The sequence below is a fragment of the Megalobrama amblycephala genome, linkage group LG15 (genome assembly GCF_018812025.1).
Source record: "Megalobrama amblycephala isolate DHTTF-2021 linkage group LG15, ASM1881202v1, whole genome shotgun sequence".
Classification (NCBI taxonomy): Eukaryota; Metazoa; Chordata; class Actinopteri; order Cypriniformes; family Xenocyprididae; genus Megalobrama; species Megalobrama amblycephala.
The window spans coordinates 11,196,233-11,220,656 of NC_063058.1; the positions used below are offsets into that span (position 1 = coordinate 11,196,233).

Consider the following 24,424-nt stretch of genomic DNA (forward strand, 5'->3'; position numbering starts at 1 on the left):
CTCAGTGTGGTTTTCTTGGAGGTGATATTCTTCAGTATATTTGCGTAGTCAAAAAATAATATAAATAAAATAATAAAAATCTTATATATGTCTGATCGAATAACTGTTTAATAGCAAAGTGGGCGGAGACTGATTGGATATGTAATGAGGGGGCGGTGTTTCATAGCTTTGATAATCTGTGGAGCTTTTAGTTCAAGAGTTGGCTTTCACACGGTGACTGTAAATGTAACAGAGTCCACTGAACCAAGGGTTGGATTTTTAAATGACTTTATTCATAATTTTGTGGTATAATCTTCGGAAACAGCTGTGACAACAGCATATTTTTTGTAGGCTATTAAGCAGAATGCAACATTTTGGTATAAATATGAGCTTTTTACAGTGTTTTATGGGTATTTTTACGTTCCCTGTTGGTCTTTTTGTTTGTTTGTTTTATTAATGCTTTGGGTTGTGTTCAAGACAAAGGGGAAAGATTGTGATTATTTATTTATGACTTTTTGAAGAAAAAAAAAAGGTTCAAGATAGACTATTTAAAAAAGGAATTAGCCTATGAATTAGCCGATAAATTCGTTAGGTAGGCTATATGTTTTTTTTGTTTGTTTGTTTGTTGTTGTTTTCAAATTAAAAAGTTAGGCCACTGTTTTCAGTAGAATAGCTACATTTTCCCCGCAGTTTGTTCCATCTGATTCATTCCTTCCGTTTGTATTGAATTTAAATCGCCGACAAATGCCTGTCAACTATCTATGATTAAAAAACAATTAAAACGTAAAACGTTGTAGACTACATAGGCTATATGCGATCTCCTATGTCTATTTTTGACCCCCTCATGGAGCCAACATGGTTAGCCTAAATTAAATGTGTTTCTTTGCAGGGTTAGAGGTCAAAGTCAAAGGTGAGGTTCGACACACGGTCACTCTGTGAGGATTCACAACACGACTTTCAACATGATTGTCCGAATAATTTAAAGTGTGAAATAAACGAAATTATTGTGGACTTTAAATTCACATTAAACATGCTGGAGGAGAAGTTTTATCCAGCTAAATAAGGACAGAATAAACGAGTTCAGTTTAATTTAGGGAGAAGCACGAACACTGTAAAACATGATAGCCCTATAAAGTTATTTGAACTTATTCAAATGTCGTGTCAAATTTTGGATTTTGAACTCAAGTTTGTAAGTTTTCAAAAATTAACCTTAAAAGTAATTCATTGACTACTATTTTTGAGTTGAAACAATTGAGTTTACTCATGTTTGGTTGAGTTTACTCACTCTTTGAATTATCCACAGTAAAAATGCAGAGTTTCATGCAAGATGCGTATCGTTCAAGCAGAAAGCAAACTTGTGCTGTGAGTCACTTAGATTAAATATCTACCTGAAGAATGCCACATTGGTCAATTTTATAATGGGAATTTTCAATGGAAACACACGCATAAAGAAGCGTAAATAGATGAATAGGATTTGAAACATTCGCAGTTTTAATAAGCCGTTTTTTCTAATGCACTGCACTGCTGAAATGTGGTAGCCTAATTTTGTTTAATTTATTTCATATTTAGTCGATTGTTTTCTTCCTAAATTATGCATTTTGTTAGACTGGCAAATCCGTAAATGATTCTGAACTGTATAAGGGCAATGTGAAGATATTTTGATGTCCAGTAGGGGGCTCACTAGAACACATGGACTTACGTTCATATGGATTTGCCCTACGGAAATTTTTTAAAAGCAACGAAAAAAATTTAGTCTATATGTTTCTTTGTTTTGCGATACAGAATATTTTGAAAATAAATGCATATAGGCATACTTTTCTATTTTTGTTTTATGTTGCTACTTTATCAAATGCAGTTTAAACCCGGAGATAATTTCGTTGCCTCTACGTGTATTTAACGTCCATGCGTTGGTCCACTTCTCACTGAACACCTGCATGAAATACTTAAAACTTAACTTAAAACATATTTCCTATTTAATTAATTGCCAAGTACTTTTCGTGTGCGTTACTCAGCGTGGCATTTCACAGTTATGTTTGGAGAAACAAGTGTGAGTTTAATCTTCAATTCCTCGGTACACGGTATTCAAAATATTTCCCGTGGTCGGATCTCCGCGCCGGGCTGCTGCTGCTGATATTCGGGGGCGCGTGGTCCAGGTTTGCATGTGACGTCAGGGCCCGGTGACGTCAGAGCCAGTGTCTGTGTGTTGCTCTTCCCACAGGCTCTTCGTCCAGAAGTTATTAGTAAGCTCGGGACGAGGCAGTTTCCCATTCCATTTCCTCATCTGTAAGCCTTCTGCCTTAACCCTCCTGTATGGTGGATATTCTACCCCATCCTTCTTTCTTGGGTGATATGGGGGATCATTCCAAAAGTAAGTGCTGGGTGTTTGTTTTACAAAATTTGTTCGTCATTGCGCAAGAACTTTGAATAACCTTTATGCAAAATTAGTTTTACTGTACACCGAGACAATATAATATCATTAAGTGTCTAAAAAAATTCCTAAATTTAAAAAGGCATGATTTATCTGCACACAATATTTTGGTGCAACCTAAAACACGAACCAATATAATGAAATAAAAAAGGATTTTGTGGTCTAGTGGCATGTCAAAAGAGGATGTATGAAACACGAGCTATAATCTTGCATATTTACACGACGACGGTGTTTGGGGGGGCTAAATAGCCTGTCCTACCCTAAAGAAGCGCAGTCGGAGGACACTAATCCCTGCTTTCCATATCCAGAGAAGTCTGGAATCGCCATGTGTGTAGGCTGTGGAAGTCAGATCCATGATCAGTACATACTGCGAGTGTCCCCGGACCTGGAGTGGCACGCAGCCTGTCTGAAGTGCGCAGAATGCAGTCAGTACCTGGATGAGACGTGCACTTGCTTCGTCCGGGACGGCAAGACTTATTGCAAGAGAGATTACGTACGGTACGAGTCACTCTATATTTGTGATTTCACAGCTTTGGAATTTCGTCGAGGCCCTCTTTTTCACTGATTCTTGACCCAAACAGATCTAGAGATATGGGGAAAACTCTGCATGCTGTTCTGCTTTAAGAAAATAGCGTAAACTAAAAAGATTAAGAGTGCTTTTAAAGAACCTTTGTTGCTGAGGTAAAAGTATAGTCGATATATAGCAGTAGGCTAGGCTATAGTACAATAGTAAAACATAAAAAAATATCTAGGAAACTGTAATTCTGTTTCAGCTAAATTCCAAGTATACATGCAAATATTTGAGTGTTTGGTTAGGCTGATATATTGCAGTCATGTTTGGTTTAGCCTTGCCATGCATGCTTGTTTTCTATGTTTGTTCAGTATTGTTTTGAAGTTTGCAATGTAAAGAAATATAATTCCGCTGGTAACACTTGTAAAGTATCACGGATATTCTTGATGAAGCATTGTGTTCAATGTGTCTTGTAACACACCTTATGCTCTCGTAAATATATGAAAACTCAGTTATAATACACTATTACATATTTATAGGTAGTTTATATTTGTAAAACTAATTCAGTTGTCAAACACGGTTTACTCCGATTCTAGGAATATATGCTTGCAATTATTCATGAAAGGATAAATGCATGTAATGCGTATCTATAGCCTATATTATCCCTTTATAATTAATTAATTATATATAGGTCTATACTTGCTTTAAGAAAAGAGTTATAGTTGTGTTTACGAATCACGATCCGTGTTTTTCGGTCTTGTGAAATCAAGGTGGAAACGAACAGTAAAATATGCAAATGTTTCTTCTGGAAATTGCAGATTATTCGGGATTAAATGCGCCAAATGCAACATCGGTTTCTGCAGCAGTGACCTGGTGATGAGGGCCCGGGATAACGTGTATCACATGGAGTGTTTCAGGTGCTCGGTGTGCAGCAGACATTTGCTCCCGGGAGATGAGTTCTCTCTGCGGGATGAGGAGCTGCTCTGCCGGGCGGATCACGGGCTGCTAATGGAGCGCGCTTCAGCCGGGAGTCCCATCAGTCCCGGAAACATTCACTCCAACAGGCCCCTGCACATCCCAGGTAGTAGTAATAATAATAATAAAAATATATATATATTAAGAAAAGTATTATTAATAATAATAAAAAACAATGCTAGTGTTCAAGTTAGGCTACACATAATTTGTGTCTATATTTATAATTCATAGGATGCCCTAGTAACAACAATAACACAATATGTAGCCTACACAAAGGAAAAGTGTCACAATAATAACATGCCTAATAATAATTTAGTTATTGTTGTTGTTGTGAAGTAACTATAAGCGCCATTATGAGATTCCTGACTTTAGTTCTCTGTTACAGTTAATAAGCTTGTGAAATTGTGTTAACAGACTACCGAGTGGCTTGTGTTCTGTTGCTCAGTCCAATTTGAAGATATTTGTTTTCGTGTTAAATCCCTCATGGCATTTACTTATAGCTGCCTGAGATTGTTTGAGGATATTTCTGATTGAATTAACATGACCTGAATTTAATCTGAAACCGTTTAATGGTTGAAAACAGCGATTTTTTTAATATAAAGAAATTGCAATATTGCGATCTTTAAATAAAGATTTTCTTGGCTGTTAGATTGGTAAGATATGGTTATCAGATATCAGAATGTTTTCCCCTTAAATACATTATTGATTAAATATGCGTCAATTTTTTTTTTTTTTAACGTTTAATTTCGAACTAAGACTGCATTTTGTTCATTTGACTTAAATAAACAGTTTAGCCTGAACTAATGCTTTGACAGTTGACTTAACGCGTAAACAGCATTAAACCATACAAATGTTCTGTTCGATTATATGTCACTACTTAACCCTCTTATTGCTCTGTAAGATGGTGCACTTATTGCATGTTATACTTTTATATCCCATGTCGATCCTTCAACATTTTGCACATACAGCAAAGTTGAGAGCATATTGAAGGCCCTAAGAGGTGTTTTGACTGACACGCACTTGGCTACAGACCGATGTGTGTATGCACAATTTAACCTTCAAGTAAGCGTGCTCTTCTGCAGTGTGTCTAAATAATGAAATGACCTCTCAAGCCGAAAAATGATTTACACGCATTTTATTCGCAGAACCTGTGCCAGTTCGTCAGCCACCTCACCGGAACCACGTTCATAAGCAGTCTGAGAAGACCACGCGTGTGCGGACAGTATTAAACGAAAAGCAGCTTCACACTCTCCGGACGTGTTATAATGCAAACCCGCGACCGGACGCGCTAATGAAAGAACAGCTAGTGGAAATGACCGGCCTGAGCCCACGCGTCATACGAGTGTGGTTCCAAAACAAACGCTGCAAAGACAAGAAGAGGTCCATACTTATGAAACAACTACAACAACAGCAACACAACGACAAAACGGTAGGAATATCAGTTTTGTAGCATACTAAATTCTAACGAGTAATGAGAGTCAACTAATAGGTTTAAACTTATTTTGACTCTGTACTCTTCAAATAACATTTCTTAAGTGAAAATATTCCTTATAATTGAGCCGACTTTATGTTTCTTCAGAGACTAAATATTTCTTGAAGTTTATAGCCGAAAGTTTCGGGTTCTTATGGTATATATCTCGAGCTCATTATGGTATTCTATGGCTAGTTCTCGTTCTGTCCTTTATTTTTTTAGCCTATGTGAACGTTGTGTAATAGGCCTATATGTCTAATATCTATCTATCTATCTATCTATCTATCTATCTATCTATCTATCTATCTATCTGCACTCGTGCGTTTGTTCAAATTTTCCAGATATATTATTGTGATTTTTCAAATGATTTTGAACATATGAAATTCCCACCCAAAGTGATAAACCTCTTTGAAACTGAAATATGATAGCTGTGTCGCTAAAGTTTCTCCTCAACCTTTTGCAGAATCTTCAAGGTCTCACGGGAACGCCTCTGGTGGCAGGCAGCCCGATTAGACATGACACCACAGTCCAGGGAAATCCTGTAGAAGTTCAAACCTATCAGCCTCCGTGGAAAGCCTTAAGCGAATTTGCCTTACAGAGTGACCTGGACCAGCCTGCTTTCCAACAGCTGGTGAGGACTGCCATCCCGGAACATTTATTACAAAGCCTAGGCTATGTGCTTCTCCATGCCATGCCGACTCCTTTTCTTTAATAAAAATGATCAGTCATATAATTTAAACATTTTCAAGATAAAAATGGCTACCGACTGTTACAGGCCTAGAGCGTGGTAATTATTTCAATCATATAATTTAAACATGTTCATGAAAAAAAAAATGGCTACCGACTGTTATAGGCCTAGAGCGTGCCAATTATTTCAAATTGATATTTTGCAGCAGGCTACAACTACTAGTTTCAAATGAGCACCGTATTGTAATAATTTCACAAGTTTTAGGCTACATTTAACCTTTTCGTTAAGGGTTTTTACACGTTTCAATGTCTACTGAAGTTATATTAGGCTAAAAAGTTTGTCCGAACTCTGTAGCAACAGTAGACATCAATAGCCTTTATCGGGCGGTATCGACATAACATAATCTAGTGTCATTATTTATCACTTTATTATAAATGTACATATCGCATGTGCACGACAAAAAAATAAATATAATAATAAAACGATAGATGATTGTGTGTTGAAAGGGCGCGAAAAGACGCTCACGAGATCGCGCGAATTTTCTAACAGAAATTCCTTTTGAAAAGTTGATTCGCACACTGGTTATTATCTTTATTTTGTCTGTTATTTAACACCATGACAAAGTTGTGTAGGCTAATGTAAATGTCATCTGCAAATCATATGTAAAACTCTTGTCATTTAATCAAATTTGGGCCTGTATATTAGGCTTAGTCTCAGCATGCTGTCGAACATCAGCTGATATACTGATTCCCAACTCTCCCCCTCACCCTTCTATAGGTGTCATTTTCCGAGTCGGGTTCGCTGGGTAACTCGTCTGGTAGTGATGTGACCTCTCTGTCATCGCAGTTACCCGACACCCCCAACAGCATGGTGCCCAGTCCCGTGGAGACGTGAGAGCCCACCGGAGACTCCTGCCCGAGCATGCCCTCACCCCCCTGCATGAAAACCCATCACCTCACCGCCTCAAACGGAAAAAAGGGATTAACCAAGATGGATTTAAACAGTTTGCCAAACGGAGGAGCCTGTCCAAGCGACTTTGGGGTTTCCAGACGTGTTACAAAACTGTTTTTAAAGCATTTGGACCGTATATCCAGGACGTCCAATGGAATATGAACACGTTATTTTGGTTTTGATTATGGACCACTGTCAACCTTACGAAAACAACAGTCTTAACAGTGTTTATTCAAGACCATCATTGTGTAGCTTTATGAACAAGTGGTATTTTCCATATGAGACAAAAATCAACTTTTTTTGTCTTAATGCGCATGATCTCTCCGAAGATGTATAAAACTGAGCTGTAAAATATTTTATCTTAACGAATGGATGACAGATTGTATAAACTCCTCGATTTAAAAAGTAAGTTATTGTTATTTATTGTCAGGACAACCGTCCATACCAAAAAGTGAGAAATTACAAATAAACGACGTTAAATGCTGTTTATGTCTGAGGAAGCCTGCATGAAAAGACAACCATATCATGTTACCTTTACATTTCTTTTTATAACAAGATGAAAGACACTTCATTTTCAATACAAAGGTACTGGCTAGGGCGGGAAATAACTGTCCAAAGATTTAGTAAAAAGTACAGGAGCAACATGAACAAAATGAAATTGTGAATAACTTCAGTGTCGTGATATCTGAATTGACTCTGAAGGGAAATTTTAATATTGTTTAGATTTTTTTTTTTTTTAATATGTGAAATACCTTTATATATATATATATATATATATATATATATATATATATATATATATATATATATTTTTTTTTTTTTTTTTTTTTTTTTTTTTTTGCATTGTTTTTTGCATTGTTTTTTGGAAATTATCACATATAGAGATTAAGACGGAATATTTTAAACTAATACTGATAATTCGCAATATGCAGAAAATGTTTGTTGTTTTGGGGAATAAGCTTCTTATGGTGCTCTTTCAAAGCATGGTTCTTTATTAAATCTATAAAAACTATTGAGCAGCAAATAGGGTTTTTGTATCGTTAAAAGGTGACCGTTTTTCTTAAGTGTTAATTATACAAATAAAGTCTCTTATCTGCTGGCTAATCACGAATAAAGATCCATTGATAGATGGACGCCATAACACGATTACAGATCCCTGATCTGTCACATTCAGCCCTTTACGGAGGCTTCGAATGAATATACATCTATCTATCCCTATCCATCTATCTAAATATCTTGCCGACCGGATACTGAATGAGTAATTGAACCCCTCCCGTAGTAGTGATCAATCTCGTGTTGCTCGTAAAGCTGTGAGTCTAGACGGAGGACAGGGATCGGCGGCCGCTTATCTGCGCTCGGCATCACCTGCAAATGATCCACTGAATGGAAGCACAACAAACCCGAAGCCACCTCTCTCTTAACGGGACTCCCTTTCGGCAAACGCACCCTTGCATGTCCAGGGTTTATTTTCATTCCGAGTCAGGAGATATAGCCGCTGGACACCAGAAGATCAGACCAAAATCACTGCGGGCCATTGTGGCAAGATAATCCTGTTTGTCAGAACTAAACTCTCTAAAGGATAAGCAGTTGTAAGGCAGCGTTGTAATTTCTGTTGCTACGCTTATTTTTCTTCATTTTCTGCAATTAATTCACGCATTTAAACATGGTTTTGTTTACAATTATAATCTAGTCGATTTTTGTTTTTTAAATAAATGCTAATAAATGTTACACTTTTAAAAGCAGGGGGGTGGTTTTAAGTCCTTAAGCTTTGAGACAACAGTGTTCTGCTAAACAATGTTGACAAACTTAGTTTTAGTGGATATTATAGTCTTTTTCTTCCTGAAAATGGAACAAAAAAAAAAATCACTTGGTTGATGACTCAACCTGCACTCCTGATTTTTGTCCAATCAAATGCTGTTTAGAATGACAACGCCCCTCCCCCAATGCCGGCAAATGACTAGCAAGTAGCAAATCATTCATATATAATATATACCTATATATAACGTAAAAAGCAGTATGCTATTGACAGTGACAACATTCATTGTCCGCTCTTTTTAACTGTAAGTGTTGTAGATACTAAGAAAGAATTAAATGGAGGTTAAATGTGCGGCTAAAAAGCACCTGCAGTGTTAAACACCTACGCATTTCACTTGACATTGCTAACATGGCGGATATGTTTCAGTTGCCATATATTTTCATCAATGTTGGCTACCACACGATACATAGCCTACCTAAGAGCATTCTTTAATAATGGTGGATAAATACTTTTTCGTCGAATTTAGTATACATTGAAAATATGGGAATTCCGACGCAGCCATGCTTTGGCTTGCTAAAACATGGCCTTCCACATGTCCGGCTCAAGCTTCCTGATTAAATAGGAAATATGTAAACACACACAAAAACTGCCATAGTCACGCGATTTTATAGGGTCTTTAGGAAAGAAACTATTAATGTCTAAAAATCTTTCACTGAGTTTTTGGAATGCTCTTTATTCAAAATCTAAAAACAAAATCTCACAGCGATTAGATACGCAAATATAATATTTACGTAAATTACTGAATTGCGATAGGCATTTTGTCATTAATCTTTTATATCTATTTAACTATTTACCATCTCTAGACACCTTTCCACAGCACTGAGGTGTTGAGGCGCAGGCTAAGCGATGCAAGAAAGTGTTCTGTGTGGACGTGTTGATTCTGTTCTGCAAATACGACAGACAATAAGAACAAAGATTTAATTTAAACTAAAGCCTAAACCGCTTATACCCACCTAAAACTTATCACTATTCGATTGCCTTGTAAGTAGACTACTTTGCTTCAGAAAAATGCAAATCTTTAACTGCATTTATTAGAGCTTAAAAAATGAAACGCAAACTGTATCGTCATGTAATGAGAAAGCAGTGGTCTTCTGGTAATATAGAAATAGCCTATTATATATAAATATAGAAAAATTAGTTGATTTTTAATTGATATGATCCGGATTACAGCCCATTAAATAAAATTAAATTAAGAAAGCTTAATTAGATTCAAATAAAACACCTCTTCTTCGGAAGGACGACGGTTTGGCGACATGCACCGCTTATGATGGATGCTTTAAGGAGAAATAACGATTCAGATGTCATAGCCAGAGGTCAAGAGCCGCATCTTGGTTGAAATTCCGCCACTAATTTAATTATTTAGGTCTAATTAAATAAACGCACACTTATAAGTTCATATTTGTATAAAACAAATCTTTAAAGCCTTTACTAATTACAACTATCTCCTGTCATTTTAATATAAATGTCAAAGTATTTAGCTAATTTATCGAAAAACCAACCTAAAACACATTTGATTCCTAAACTAAACAACTAATACATGTCCCTTTATGGAAATGTGTCATTTCATACGTTCGAGTTTAATTAATTCCTTACAATTAATTTAGAAATCAACCACAATTCACCAGCTCAAAACTTTAAATACAACGAAATAATCTATATCCAAATATGCCTATGTTGGATGCTGACAACAGGCAAAAGATGTCAAACACATTCGGAGCTTTTCTTCCGTTTTTACCTGTTGTAAGAACATTCAATAGCCTTAAAAATACATTCATATTTTTACATAAATTGTGTGTTTAATAAAAACAGCTAAAATTGGCAAGGCATACGAAATAGGAATAAATAAATATTACAACGGTACTTAAGTGATTCAAATGTAACAATATTAAGTTTAAAGTAAGATAAGCAAAATAACTCGACATTTTTCTTGAACATTTAATCTCTTTAGCGAAACAAACATTTAAACAAAAAACAAACGCTCTTTAAATAAAACATCGAAGCACTTTATCATGAATAAAAACCCGTAATGTAGGTTAATAAAATAATAATCTGAAATTGATTTTACACACATTCCCACACTGAAAAAAGCGCAATTTTCTCAAAAAATGACATTGTTAATCAGTATTTCTTAGTATGATGCGGTTGTTAATTATCATGCTGTATTTTTACTTCATAAAAAAACCGTTTCTTCTTCTCACTTTCACAGCCGCATTTCTTAATTAAATGTAGAAAATAAGAGAAACATTTCAGTGAACGCAAGAGACATTCAGACAACAGATTTAGCAAATTCACTTTCTAAAAACGAACATAATTTATTAACTGACAAGACAGAAAGGGCCATAGCGTTCCTCTGCTCGAGTTCAGTCAGCCAAAATCACGAGAACGTCGAGATCTCAGATGGTTTCGGAATGGCAAATAACGGAATGGTCTATAAAAACAGCTCAAGTTGTCACATATACACCCACTTCAATTTCAAAGCACACCAAATAGATCTCACATAAAATGCATCCATTTTACAGGATTGAATCTAAAAGCAGTGTTTTAAAAGAAGTCTCGGGAAATTCAAGTGAACTTAATTTTTTTTTTTTTCCACATTTGAACTTCCAGATTTGGTGTAGAACTAGAAGTGAAGTTCTTGTGAAACTGGAAGTGAGTCTGACCCAGAGGCTCCAGCGCATGTTGACACAGCGGTGTATTGAGTGACTCACTCAGAGCCAGCGCATGGAGCTGCAGTGAGTCACACAGGTACAGAAAAGACAGAAACACTGTATATAGTCTGAGTGTTTGTGAGAGAGACGGATGGAGCGGAAGAAAGTAGGTTGTTTGTGGTGCCCTGGGGCCAGCGAGGACCCTGGTTAGGAGGCCACAACCCTTTTACAATGCCGTTTAACCCACATTTCAGGTTCCAGCTCCACTGCATTTCCCAGCAAATAAACTATTAGAGAAACATTCTATTCAAAACATCACAATTATGCATGGGAGTAGTGTAAAATGGTGTGATTGTAAATACATTTCATGTACATTTTTTTAGAATTTACAGTAGGGTCCAAAAGTGTGAGATCACATTGAGGTCTGAGATTCAAAATGTAGTTTAAACCTGGAAATAAACAAAGTATTTAAATATATTAAGCAAAGAAACGTTATGATGTCAATTTCTAAAAATATTTAAGATGCTGAATTGTTTCTATAGGTCTCTAATCATATGAACCCTGAACTCCTTTGTACAGATAGTCTTGCTTCCATTGAAGCTCACGATGCTCTTTAGATCATCTCAAATCGTGCTGGAGAACATGATCATCAGGTTTGACAAACTTCATGTTATTTAGGCAAAATGGAGTCAAACCAAATACTAAGATATTCTGAAATTCATGTACATTTTCATTTCAATTTCTTTATACAAATGCTTATACTGACAAATGAAGACATTTGTATTAAAATAATAATAATAACGATGTAATTGCAATTTCATTAATGGTTTTTGACTTTTGGACCCTGCTTGTCCAAAAACCATATTCTGGTAAACAATATGTTTTTCTCGGTTACAAATGAAAGAATACTCTGATTTTGCAGTATTAAATATTTTATTAAACTCATCCGTTTCTTAAATTAAACTTTTTAAGTGCTTCAATACACTGAGAAAATGACAGAAAACAGGTTAACAAGGAAAAAAAAATGTGTTGAAATTGTGTATAAATTACAGTATAAAAAAGCGAACAAGCAAAGAAACACAACAACAAAAATTAAAAATCATATGTCAGCTACAGGAAGAAATCTTCCTCTTTATGCATTGAAAAAAATTGGAACATGAAAACCAACGGATGAGGTAACTCGTCATTCTCCCTAAATTAAACGAGGGGTTCTGTTTATTCTACTTCATTCACCAGTATCTTTTTATTTACAAAACAATACAATATCAGTCAAACTCAACATTTAAACTAAGCAAATCTATCCGAAAACTGTCTGTTTAGAAAGAGATTCTGTTTTGTCAAACACAAAATCACTGAATGTGTCCAAAAGTGTACTCAAGGTAAAATCCTGTAAACATCCTATTGCTCATAAACACGTGTGTGACAAGTCAGTTTTTTTTTTTTCCCTTAGTGTGCGCTAACATATATGTTAATATACAGTTACTGGATAACCACTAGGAAAGGCTCACTACTGATTGACGGATTACTGTCTTCATTTGTACCCTAAACCCCCTCCAACACAGTTTTGCATTGTGGAATATACATTTCCTTTTATTGTCAATGTGTCTAATGTGCTTCTGTAAATGACTACACTCATTCGCTCACTCCTCCTGCTTCTTGAGGAAGAACTGAAGTGCAGAGTCCCACTGGTCTCTGGGGAAGCGGTTGGAGAGCTCGCAGTAGTCCAGAGGAGCCCAGCCCTTCTCTGATGAGGAAAGATCAGAGGTTTAGGACTGACACAGGAAGTAAAGCATTGAATCAATGCCAGACAGAAGAATCCTTTTGTGAGCAATAAAGCCCTTTATTTTTAACTAATGCACTTTAGAACAGAATATGGGGATTTCTGGATCCATTTGACAATTGTAAACATTTAGACAATTCATCTAATTTAAAATGTATATTTAAGCGTATTTTCAATATATGCCTAAAGCTGGATATTGTCAATCATGCATGCAAAGATATATTGAGATTTCATATGAATGACTTGTTTTTCCTCAAATTTGGTGAATATAGCCCCTCACCTGGTTGTGAAGCTTTGCTGTCCGATTGGTTCTCGTTGCTGGCGCAGTCCTGGATTACACAAAATTAACAGATTTCATTACTTATTCTGTTTGGAGATGCTTGTAGAGCAAAAATTTCTCCTATCGCAGATAAACATTCACTTGTTTCTTCACTATAACTTTTTTTCTCAAAATTGCGTGATATAAACTCGCAATTCTGACTTTATAAAACGAAATTGTGAATTTGTATCTCACAATTTTGAGAAAAGTAGTCAGAACTGAGAGAAAAAAAAAAAAGTCAGCATTGCGAGATATAAACTCACAATTCTGACTTTATGACACAAAATTGTGAATTTGTATCTCACAATTGCGAGAAAAAAGTCAGAACTGTGAGAAAAAAGTCTGAATTGTGAGATATAAACTCGCAATTGCAAGAAAAAAGTCAGAACTGCGAGAAAAGTCAGAATTGTGAGATATAAACTCGCAATTGCAAGAAAGGTCAGAATTGCGAGAAAATAGAATTGCAGGATATAAATTCACAATTGTGAGAAAAAAGTCAGAATTGCGATATATATATATAAACTCGCAATTGCGAGAAATGTCAGAATTGCAGGGAAAAGAGTCAGAATTGTGAGATAAAGTCAACTGCAAGATATAAACTTGCAATTACGAGAAAAGTCAGAATTGTGAGGAAAAAGTCAGAATTACGAGATATAAACTCACAATTGCGAGAAAAAAGTCAAAATTGTGGGATATAAACTCGCAATTACGAGAAAAAAAGTCAGAAATGTGAGAAAAAGTCAACTGCGAGATATAAACTTGCAATTACGAGAAAAGTCAGAATTGTGAGGAAAAAGTCAGAATTACGAGATATAAACTCACAATTGCGAGAAAAAAGTCAAAATTGCGAGATATAAACTCACAATTGCGAGAAAAGTCAGAATTGCGGGAAAAAGAGTCAGAATTGCAAGATATAAATATGCAATTGCGAGAAAAAAGTCAGAACTGTGAGATATAAACTCACAATTGCGAGAAAAGTCAGAATTGCGGGAAAAAGAGTCAGAATTGCAAGATATAAATTGGCAATTGCGAGAAAAATCAGAACTGTGAGATATAAACTCGCAATTGGGAGAAAAGTCAGAATTGCGGGAAAAAGAGTCAGAATTGCAAGATATAAATTGTCAATTGCGAGAAAAGTCAGAACTGTGAGATAAACTTGCAATTGCAAGAAAAAAGTCAGAATTGCAAGAAAAAGTCAGATTTGCAAGATATAAATATGCAATTGTGAGAAAAAAGTCAGAACTGTGAGATATAAACTCACAATTGCGAGAAAAGTCAAAATTGCGAGATATAAACTCGCAATTGCGAGAAAAAAGTCAAAATTGCGGGAAAAAGAGTCAGAATTGCAAGATATAAATTGGTAATTGTGAGAAAAAGTCAGAACTGTGAGATATAAACTTGCAACTGCAAGAAAAAAGTCAGAATTGCAGGGAAAAAAGTCAGAATTGCGAGAAAGCGTCAGATTTGCAAGATATAAATACGCAATTGCGAGAAAAAAAAGAAAGGTCAGAATTGCGAGAAAACAGAATTGCAGGATATAAATTCACAATTGTGAGAAAAAAGTCAGAATTGCGATATATAAATATATATATATATATATATATATAAAAACTCGCAATTGCGAGAAATGTCAGAATTGCAGGGAAAAGAGTCAGAATTGTGAGATAAAAATTGCAATCGTGAGAAAAGTCAGAATTGCTAGAAAAAGTCAGAATTGTGGGATATAAACTCGCAATTACGAGAAAAAAAGTCAGAAATGTGAGAAAAAGTCAACTGCGAGATATAAACTTGCAATTACGAGAAAAGTCAGAATTGTGAGGAAAAAGTCAGAATTACGAGATATAAACTCACAATTGCGAGAAAAAAGTCAAAATTGCGAGATATAAACTCGCAATTGCGAGAAAAGTCAGAATTGCGGGAAAAAGAGTCAGAATTGCAAGATATAAATATGCAATTGCGAGAAAAAAGTCAGAACTGTGAGATATAAACTCACAATTGCGAGAAAAGTCAGAATTGCGGGAAAAAGAGTCAGAATTGCAAGATATAAATTGGCAATTGCGAGAAAAGTCAGAACTGTGAGATATAAACTCGCAATTGCAAGAAAAAAGTCAGAATTGCAAGAAAAAGTCAGATTTGCAAGATATAAATATGAAATTGCGAGAAAAAAGTCAGAACTGTGAGATATAAACTCACAATTGCGAGAAAAAAGTCAGATCTGTGAGATATAAACTCACAATTGCGAGAAAAAAGTCAAAATTGCGGGAAAAAGAGTCCGAATTGCAAGATATAAATTGGTAATTGTGAGAAAAAGTCAGAACTGTGAGATATAAACTTGCAACTGCAAGAAAAAAGTCAGGATTGCAGGGAAAAAAGTCAGAATTGCGAGAAAGCGTCAGATTTGCAAGATATAAACTCGCAATTGCGAGAAAAGTCAGAATTGCAGGGAAAAAGTCAGAATTACGAGATATAAACTCACGAAAAAAAGTCAGCATATTGGCTGAACCAATAGGGCTATTTCAAGTTTGGATAAAGTGGATAAAGCTTTTGTCATTCTCAGCAACTGATGTCAAGGTGCAGGACATCGTTAGTCTTTCCACTGTTTGAATAAGATGACGATTTCCTGTCCTTGTTGGAGTAAGAGCTAATCTTTCTGTAAGTAATGGCAGCGGCGGTGTAGTGTGGAGAGCGCTGTCAGGAAGAAGATGAAGGGAGAGGGTGTTTACAGGAGGCTCAAGTAGTGGCAGGTAAATCCACTCAAACAGACAGAGGAAACCATCCATCTGAGCGAAGGAAGCTGCTTCTTTTAGGGGGGTGTTGGGGGCACTAGCAACAGAAAGGTCATGGGTTCGATTCCCAGGGAATACACATGTAACTTAAATGCACTCTAAGTCGCTTTGTATATAAGTCAAATGAATACGTTTACAATGTAACGTGTAAATGTTTTACTAAATGATGTAATATAGCATGAAATCTGAAATTTGGTCATGATTTGGTTTGATTCCAATTCAATTACTGTGTTATGATTTATAAAATATGTTAAATGATCGCCAGGATACGAGAAAGTTAGAAATAGAAAAATTATACACTTCAAATTTTGTAACATACTGAATTATATTGAAGAATCTATTAGGACCATATTTGCAAAGTTTGCTTGAGTAGAACTTAAGTGGAGTTGTGTTCATCCATGTGCAAAAATGTTTGTGAAAAATCTAAATATCACAAAAAAAGTTTGCAAATAAACTGCCGTTTCAATCCCAGGTGGTCCAAGATTTGATTTTGAAGGTGCGATTTACCTGTATGAAGGTGGCCAGCAGCACACAGCTCATTTCCTGTTGCAGGATGACCTTGTTCTGCAGGTTATTGTAGCAGGCGCAGATGAGCGAGGGGAAGAGCACTTTGATGAGTCGCGGGTGGCTGAAATACTGGAACGGCAGCTGACACAGTTTCTGCAACACGCTGGGCTGGCGGCCAGACTGCACAATCACCTGGAACACACACAGTGACAGTGAGCGCACACACACGCAACCAGTGAGGCCAAAGCCACAGCCAGCTGTAAATCAACCCGCCCCTCTCTGCCCGTCCCACACGTAAATCTGCCACTAAAACAACACACAAACAGCCATTAAGAGGAGAAATAGAGGGCAGTGCCTCCCAGCGCACAATTACACTCCATAAAACACAGACAGGGATGCCTCATCCACTTCTGCTGAGCATGTACGCTGAACACACACAGGTTCAGATTTGCCCCATGGGAGGACACACTTGAGCTCCGTTCCAAAAACTAGTGAGCTGCCTCGCTATCCACTTCCTACCTAGGCAGCATCGAAATGGACATTGAACCTCATTAAGTGACTAATTTGGAACATTTTATATAGGTAGTAACTTGCGCTACACAAATTGCACAGAGGAAGAAGACTCAATTTGCAACTGATTTCAATCAGCTTGTTAAAGGCACAATATGTAATTTTTCGCCACTAGAGGTCGGCTATTCAAAACAAAGGTGTAGCTTGATGATGCCGAGTTTGAGTGCGGAATCATGGGAGATGTCGTCTTCACCTCACAGCCAGGGCAAAAGAATCCGATGGGACTCGGGCAGAAATCATGTTCATGGACGAGATTATTAATGTTACTGTAGTATGAAGCAGAGCATGAGCGATTGCTAATGAGAGACGAGCGCGACACATGGCTTGAGAGCAGCGGAAATTTTATTATGCCGCAGACTTCGCTTCTACTTCTTCCGGGTCAAGTGTATATGTGGTAACGCAGCACTGTTTATCATATTAGATACACTTGAAAATTATGTTATAACGTGTGTTCGCTCGGCGGCTACTATGCTTGTTGCACACTGAAGTTAGCTAGATCGATATTAGAATATCATATTAATATAATCAAGAAAACGAGATTCAAACAATAAGAATGATTGATAACAATGATTAGATTTCTGCCTATCAATGCATCCAAACAGTTGTTCCCTTGTCTAATAAAAAAATATATAAAAGCGTCTTTGGTGTTTCTATAGTTTCTACAAAATAAAACTGGAAACCGAGGGTAACACAGGTATGATATCATTGATAGACGACGCACGGACGCGTTATTTCTCAGGATTTAAACATTCTTGGAAACATCTGGGATAATGTAAGTACACAAGTCAACAAAATATATAACACTGTTTTAGCGTTTTTTGGACATTTTAATCCAAAAATCGTACATATTGTGCCTTTCTGGGTTCAATCGCTCTCAGATGCCAAAACCAAACAACAAACGACACCAAAATACACTATCGAAAAATCATGATCCAGACCTTTATCTCCATACCGAAATCTCATACGGCCAACCTATGATTCATCATTAATGAATTGTTAAAATATTTGTGCCCAGGATGCGATATGAATAACTACTTAAGCGGATAATAAAATAGTATTCTCAATTGAAGTGAGTAGAGGCTTGGATCTGGAAACATTTCTTACATCACAACTTAAGCAGGTAGAGCTTGGCGTTAGGATGTTGCTAAGCTAACAGCTCCATATTTTGACGATTAAGAAAAAGCACACAAATATTGGTTAAAACAGTTCATCTAAAACTGACTATTTTGGCACTGAACTATTTCTTTATCATCATCAAAAGTCAGTTTTGAATAAAATTTGTTAACATTTTTCCCATCTCTGCCATTTTGGATGTATTATTTTTTGAGTTTTCACTGAAGCATTGTTTTATTCACATAGGATACATGCGATGCTGCCTTAGAATCTGTCCAACAGAAGGTTTTTTGGGGTACACCTTTGCGTTAGAAGCACAAAATTGTGGCCTTCATATGCATCTACGAAGGTTGTTAGAAGAGCACTGTTTGTCGAAACGACAGGAAACTGACGAATGTTGGTTATTCACTGAGGTTCATGTCAGCGCAACCTCTTGTCACCTTTGAGAACCATCTATTCTATATTAAGGTCTATAACATGCTGAAATGCATGTTTATGGGTCAAGTTTTGGTGTTGAACCTTGTGCAAAACATGCAAACAAGCACAGTTCCACTTTAATAAATGAAGTAATACCCATAATGGTGTTTGTACCGGGTCTGTGGCTCTCTCTGCTTCCCATTTATCACTACCTTCAATCACTCCATCAAAATCGGCCCACCCCTTAGAATTAAAACCAAATCACCGCAGGCCTGGACTGATTAAATGCAGTTCCTGGGATGGGAAAAAAAAATGAGGCATAGCCCCTAAATGCTACAAGCTTCCGACCGGGTTGGGGAGCCTGGGAAGACCCTTGGCTCCCGGGAAGGGAACCAGAGAGTTGGTAGGTCACCACAGTAAATCCTGACTAGAGGGATTTGGGGGAGAAAGATGAAGAGAGGGAGGGGGTGTTAAACAGTCCCTATTACAGGTACACACATCCGTCCATTGGTGCTCGGCCCCAAATGCAAACCATAAGGGAGGGGTGACATTCCCTGGGAAAGGGGTGACATAAATTACCAGGATTTACAAGATTTTAAAAATACTCTTAACAATACTCTTTCCATCGCATTCTCCGCTTTAATAATCCCCCTCAAGGGTTTAAGTGCATGACAAACAAAGCGATAACTCACTACTTTTATCATTTAAAAGGTGAAGCGCCTTAAAATCTAGTTCTACAGCAGTGTTCAAAGGCTTTAGGTCCATGTCACTCTGTATTAAGAACTGTTTAAAGATGCCTGACCGAAACATCTAAAACAAACCACACTGGAGCCCTTTAATGGTACTCAGAGTTGGACTGTAGACTAGTCCCGGATTGTCCGGCCTCAGTTGACCAAACAGCATGATTCAGAAGCTTTTTGCAGGGTTGAAATTAATGCTCTTACTCTGCTACTATGGAACTAATGGTGCAAAACATCTGGTTGTTTTCAGCGTAGGAGCTGCGTAGTGTCAGAATGGTGGGTGAGATGAAGGAGGGTCTTTTTTCGGCCAAACGCAGAGAGTACAGAATCAATCTCTCCCATCAGTTCTGGACAAGACTAGGGAGTGGTAGAGATACTGCTGTATTTCTAATCACTCATGAGATTGTTAAAAATTATAAAGCTGCAGACACACCGGGTACCCGTTTACCTCATGGACCCTTGGCACCTTCAATGGGTATACAGAACTTTGGATTGATTACTTGTCATAAAACAAGCTGACAGCATGTAAGGTAATGTGAAGAACTTCTCATAGGATATTCAATCAGGGAATCGATTAGGAAGTTGTTATAGGCATCATATATAATAATAATAATAAAAGAAAATGTGTAAGTAAATACAGATGATTTTTTTGGTAGATTTTCGCCAGTTTCACTTCGCACGTAAGCATCTTTATCAGCTTATTAAATATTTAAACATCTGACAAACACTTTTGACATTAAAAGTTAAATGATGTTGATGTTAATTTCAAAATCTATTTTTTTGTGAGTTGTCAGTAGCTAGGTTTCCATCCAAACGTAAAGCGAATCTTTTCAAAGTTCGCAAAAAAAGAAATGTGAATTAGGTGCGTTTGAATCAAGTTGTTTGAGTGGATGATAGTCAAAGGTGCTGCAGAGCACCCATGGAAAAACATGATATTCTCCATTCATTTTATCCCCGAAAAAACCAAACAAACAAACAAAAAAATGGAAAAGTATGCGATTTGGCATAAAAAGCGCGCAGAGCGCTTCCTTTATAGTCATTGAAAAGCTCATTTCCCTCATCTTAGTTCATCGTGATCTCACAAAGTTCTGTTATAATAAACAAAGCTAACTGCACAATGAATTTCTTATTTAGATAATGTCTACACTATTTATGTTTTGCATGCATGGAGAACTCAAAATCCACTCGCTGTTCAAAAAACACAGGAGTTTTTGTTCAGTGCTAACTTAAACACCTCTGATTGGCCACTGAGTTCAAGAAATCAACAGATACCTTAGTGATTGGATACATTGCTCAACGCTGCAAAACACGTTGTAAATAGAAACTTACGCACTGGATCGTTTGCCAAACCAATATATTATTATTACAGAGAAAATCCTAGAATCCTAAAAATACAGATCCTAGACCAGCAGTTATGGGCAGCTTTTCCCTCTGAAAGCAATCAGAAGTAGTAGCAGGCAGTGGTTTAACCGGGTCTTTAGTGACCCGGGACGCCATTCACTACCCTCCTCCTCGTTCATTTTTTAAAGTTAGACATCAACCTTCTTGGTATTCCTCAATCAATTCATTATAAAGAATATAACAAGAAAAAAAATCATAAAATTATAAAAGAATGCCTATTTTTGTATTCATTTTTTGTAAAAAAATGTATAGGGTCGCAAACAACCCGAGGTATGAATGAGTGTATGTATATTTTTTCTGCACAACAATAATTGAATCTTAGATGACAGAATAAGTGTAATTCACCTTTATTCCACAAGGTGGCAATGTCTGATACACAATGCTGAAGTGACGACTCATTCAGACAGAAAACGATATAATAAGAAAAACATGAAATGGCTCAGCGAGCAAGTACTGAACGCAATCAAATATGACTAACTGTCACTGGATGGATCTGGTGAAGCTGTTAGCGATCAAAATATTGATTTTGAAGATGTTGAAAATTATATAGTTTTGAGAATACGTTTGAGATCGTGAATGGGCTCATATTCGTGACCTCAAACATAAAACTAGCCCATTATTTGCTGAATTTACTGGGAAATGAGCTCTGACGAGGACAGTGGTGATGGCATAAAACATCTGCTCAAACTGAGCCCTTTCAAGCTCCAAAAGGTAACAAAATATGATTTATTTTATTCTTCTGTAATTGTTACTCTAATATCAGAGGAGTTTTATATTATCACGACAGGTAGAGATCCTTCCGTGTTAGATATTGATCCGGGTCGATAAAGACCCGAATATGTAATAATGATTGGCGAAACAGTCATGCATTTAAGGGTTAAATGAGAAAATTCCACGCTAGTCTTGTGATTTTCTCTTCACGAAATCATCATGCGCACAATCGCACGGAGAGAAAGACACAACGGAGTGTCGGCACCCACCGGCAAAAACATAAATCGGCGCCTATGGTATTGGTAACCTAGTAACCAACAGTAAATAAAACATCATCAGCGGAAAGAGCCAATTAGTCACGTGAGTTTAGTGTTCGCTATGTCAGAATTTATTCGGCAGATGCGTTTCCATCTCCCATTATTCACATGAACTCTTTTTCGCAAAAGTCAAAAACCACCTCAAGTGAGCATAAAAACGTTTTTGCGAATTAAGGGCTTTTTTTCCCCCGAAAATTTGCATCACTCCTTTCTGATGCGATACCTCAAAATGCGCATAAAAACAGGGTGATGGAAACATAGCTAACACGCTGATTTGTCCCCTTAAAATCTGTATTTATAAATTTAGACTGTCTTGACTGTCTTGTTGTAAACGTAAACAAACTCAAAGGGCAGAACAAATTTGTAAATCGTTTGTGAAACCATTCTTTCCCAACGTGAGAGAGTACGAGTGCGTGTCCATCTGTGGGGGTTGTGGTTTTGTGGACATTCCGCCCCACAAATCACGCAGCCATCTCATAATCCTTCAGCATGCGGTACTTCATCTTCACACAACTAAACAATGAGCCCCCCTCAAGTGTCCACTGAGGGGAGACGTACAGCACTGAGAGAGCAGAGGTTACCTACCGCCCCAACCCAGGCAGTGAACTCACCCGCCTCTCCCTGGCCGAGAGAAATGACCCTGCCCCTAACCGGCCCCAAACTTGGATTAGGACCTCGGCCAAGTCCTCCTGTACCAGCGTCTGCAGAGGTATCCATTCAGCAATTGACACCATAAAAGCAACGGCAGGCGTTTGAACTTGCGATTCCTCCCCCGCTTTAACACAGATGGCCATAAAGAAAGGAAGAGACAAGGCCTAGTGTCTAGTATTGGTCTTAAGTAGAGAGCACTGGAGTTTTCATATAGGGCCACGCTTTTACAGGCGGCCCATTACATAACTCCCAGCCTGTCAACTGAAAACAAAGGGAGCATAAAGTTAACGCAGTGAAACGCAAACATGCACACTCTGAGTGGCTCAAGGTGAAGAGGAAGGAGACCTGTGGGCCAGGGGTTTGTTCTTTGAAGAACACTTGATAAGACGTCGGAGGAGAGACGAATGCCGACAGTAAAATTGATAGCTGTTAGGTTGTGTGGAGCCATGGTGATAAAAAAATAGTCTTTAAATAAAAGAACTTACTGGTGTAAATAGATGTTTCAATCCTGTATTGGACATGAGGGCTGAATGCAAATCCGAAATGTTTTTCTCCTATTGTGAAATGTGTATTACGACTATATCCAGGAAACAAACTGATTTCCGAGTTACTGTATTTCTTATAATAACGGAAATAAATTATGATTATTTGAAGTTGGCCATTGAGAATTATTACAAACATGACTGTCATGAAATCTAATTTACACGAGGAGGGACGTCACATTTACATCAAAATGATAACTACATCTACTTGGAACTGAAACCAAATGCCAAATGGGCAGAATATATTTTCATATAATTTTTTAAAGCCCCCAAATATGATGTCCCTTTTAAGGGACGCCCTTGCAGCCATATGTATTTTCATGTATAAAGACCCATTTATACTGTGAAAAATAAAAATAAATGTGTGTAAAATAACTGGAAAATATTTACTTTCTATTAAGCTGATCCAAGAGAAACAAAACTATGTTTATATAAATATAAAATAATAAAGTAATTCTAATTTAATAAAATAGAAAGCAGTATATTTATTTATTTAATTCATTATTTTTATTAATTTATTTTCTATTTAATATATTTATTTATTAGTTTATTTTTTCAAACAACGGATGAGCAGTTTGCTTTATTTTAAGTTGTTTCATAAATGACTATATTGCATTTTATCCATAATTTCATCAAAGTTTAACATGTTAAGCAGGATAGAATAGGCTCAGCACTCAAACTATGTGTGTTAGCATTGCTTGTGCATGAGAAAGCTGTACGGACATCGAAATAAATCTTTGATGCTTTCACTGTAAATTGGCAAAACTCAAAACATTTGAGGTAATCAGTTACATCAATTTTAAGTTTAAGTAAGCTGAACTTGATTTTTATTTTGTACCCATACATTTTAATTGCTCTTAACTTGAAATATTTTAGTAAACCAACTCATACATTTAACTTAAAATTATCATGTAATCTGGAAACTTGGCTAGATTTAACTAGTTTATTCGATAAATGTTACCTTGCTAATGGGTAACAATGCTTTGATAGCATTAGCATAGCATAGCACTTGCTAAATGAATACAGCAATATAAAACATTTAAAGGGTTAGTTCACCCAAAAATGAAATTTCTTTCATTAATTATTCACCCTCATGTCTTTCC

The 24,424-nt window shown here is 36.7% G+C and overlaps 2 protein-coding genes across 6 annotated transcripts in view; one reads left to right on the top strand and one right to left on the bottom strand.

Annotated features, from left to right (window-relative positions):
• Window positions 1–125: 125 nt before the first annotated feature.
• isl2a (ISL LIM homeobox 2a) lies at window positions 126–7,488 on the top strand. 2 transcript variants are annotated; one of them, XM_048157485.1, is made up of 6 exons: window positions 126–2,347; window positions 2,716–2,905; window positions 3,737–4,002; window positions 5,039–5,322; window positions 5,828–5,995; window positions 6,830–7,488. In XM_048157485.1, exons 1-6 carry the CDS (start codon window positions 2,290–2,292, stop codon window positions 6,944–6,946), a joined length of 1,083 nt encoding a protein of 360 aa, XP_048013442.1. In that variant the 5' UTR covers window positions 126–2,289; the 3' UTR covers window positions 6,947–7,488. The 2 variants fall into 2 exon arrangements, with proteins under 2 accessions (XP_048013442.1, XP_048013443.1); XM_048157486.1 differs by having other exon boundaries at window positions 3,737–3,999.
• Window positions 7,489–12,381: 4,893 nt separating this feature from the next.
• The window catches only part of scaper (S-phase cyclin A-associated protein in the ER), a 144,677-nt gene continuing 132,634 nt past the window's right edge, over window positions 12,382–24,424 (bottom strand). For all 4 annotated transcript variants that reach the window (XM_048158228.1, XM_048158230.1, XM_048158231.1 and 1 more), the window contains 3 exons: window positions 16,860–17,051; window positions 13,528–13,576; window positions 12,382–13,211 (listed from right to left, as the gene is read on the bottom strand). In XM_048158228.1, coding sequence (XP_048014185.1) covers window positions 13,108–13,211; window positions 13,528–13,576; window positions 16,860–17,051 — 345 coding nt within the window. In that variant the 3' untranslated portion in view covers window positions 12,382–13,107. The remainder of the gene's footprint in view (window positions 13,212–13,527; window positions 13,577–16,859; window positions 17,052–24,424) is intronic.

Bases quoted from the DNA above. Each gene is read 5' to 3' on its own strand.
- isl2a (XM_048157485.1), top strand. From the start codon at position 2,290: ATGGTGGATATTCTACCCCATCCTTCTTTCTTGGGTGATATGGGGGAT. The intron at 2,348-2,715 runs GTAAGTGCTGGG...TTCCATATCCAG, and splicing joins TATGGGGGATCATTCCAAAA to AGAAGTCTGGAATCGCCATG. The intron at 2,906-3,736 runs GTACGAGTCACT...TGGAAATTGCAG, and splicing joins TGCAAGAGAGATTACGTACG to ATTATTCGGGATTAAATGCG.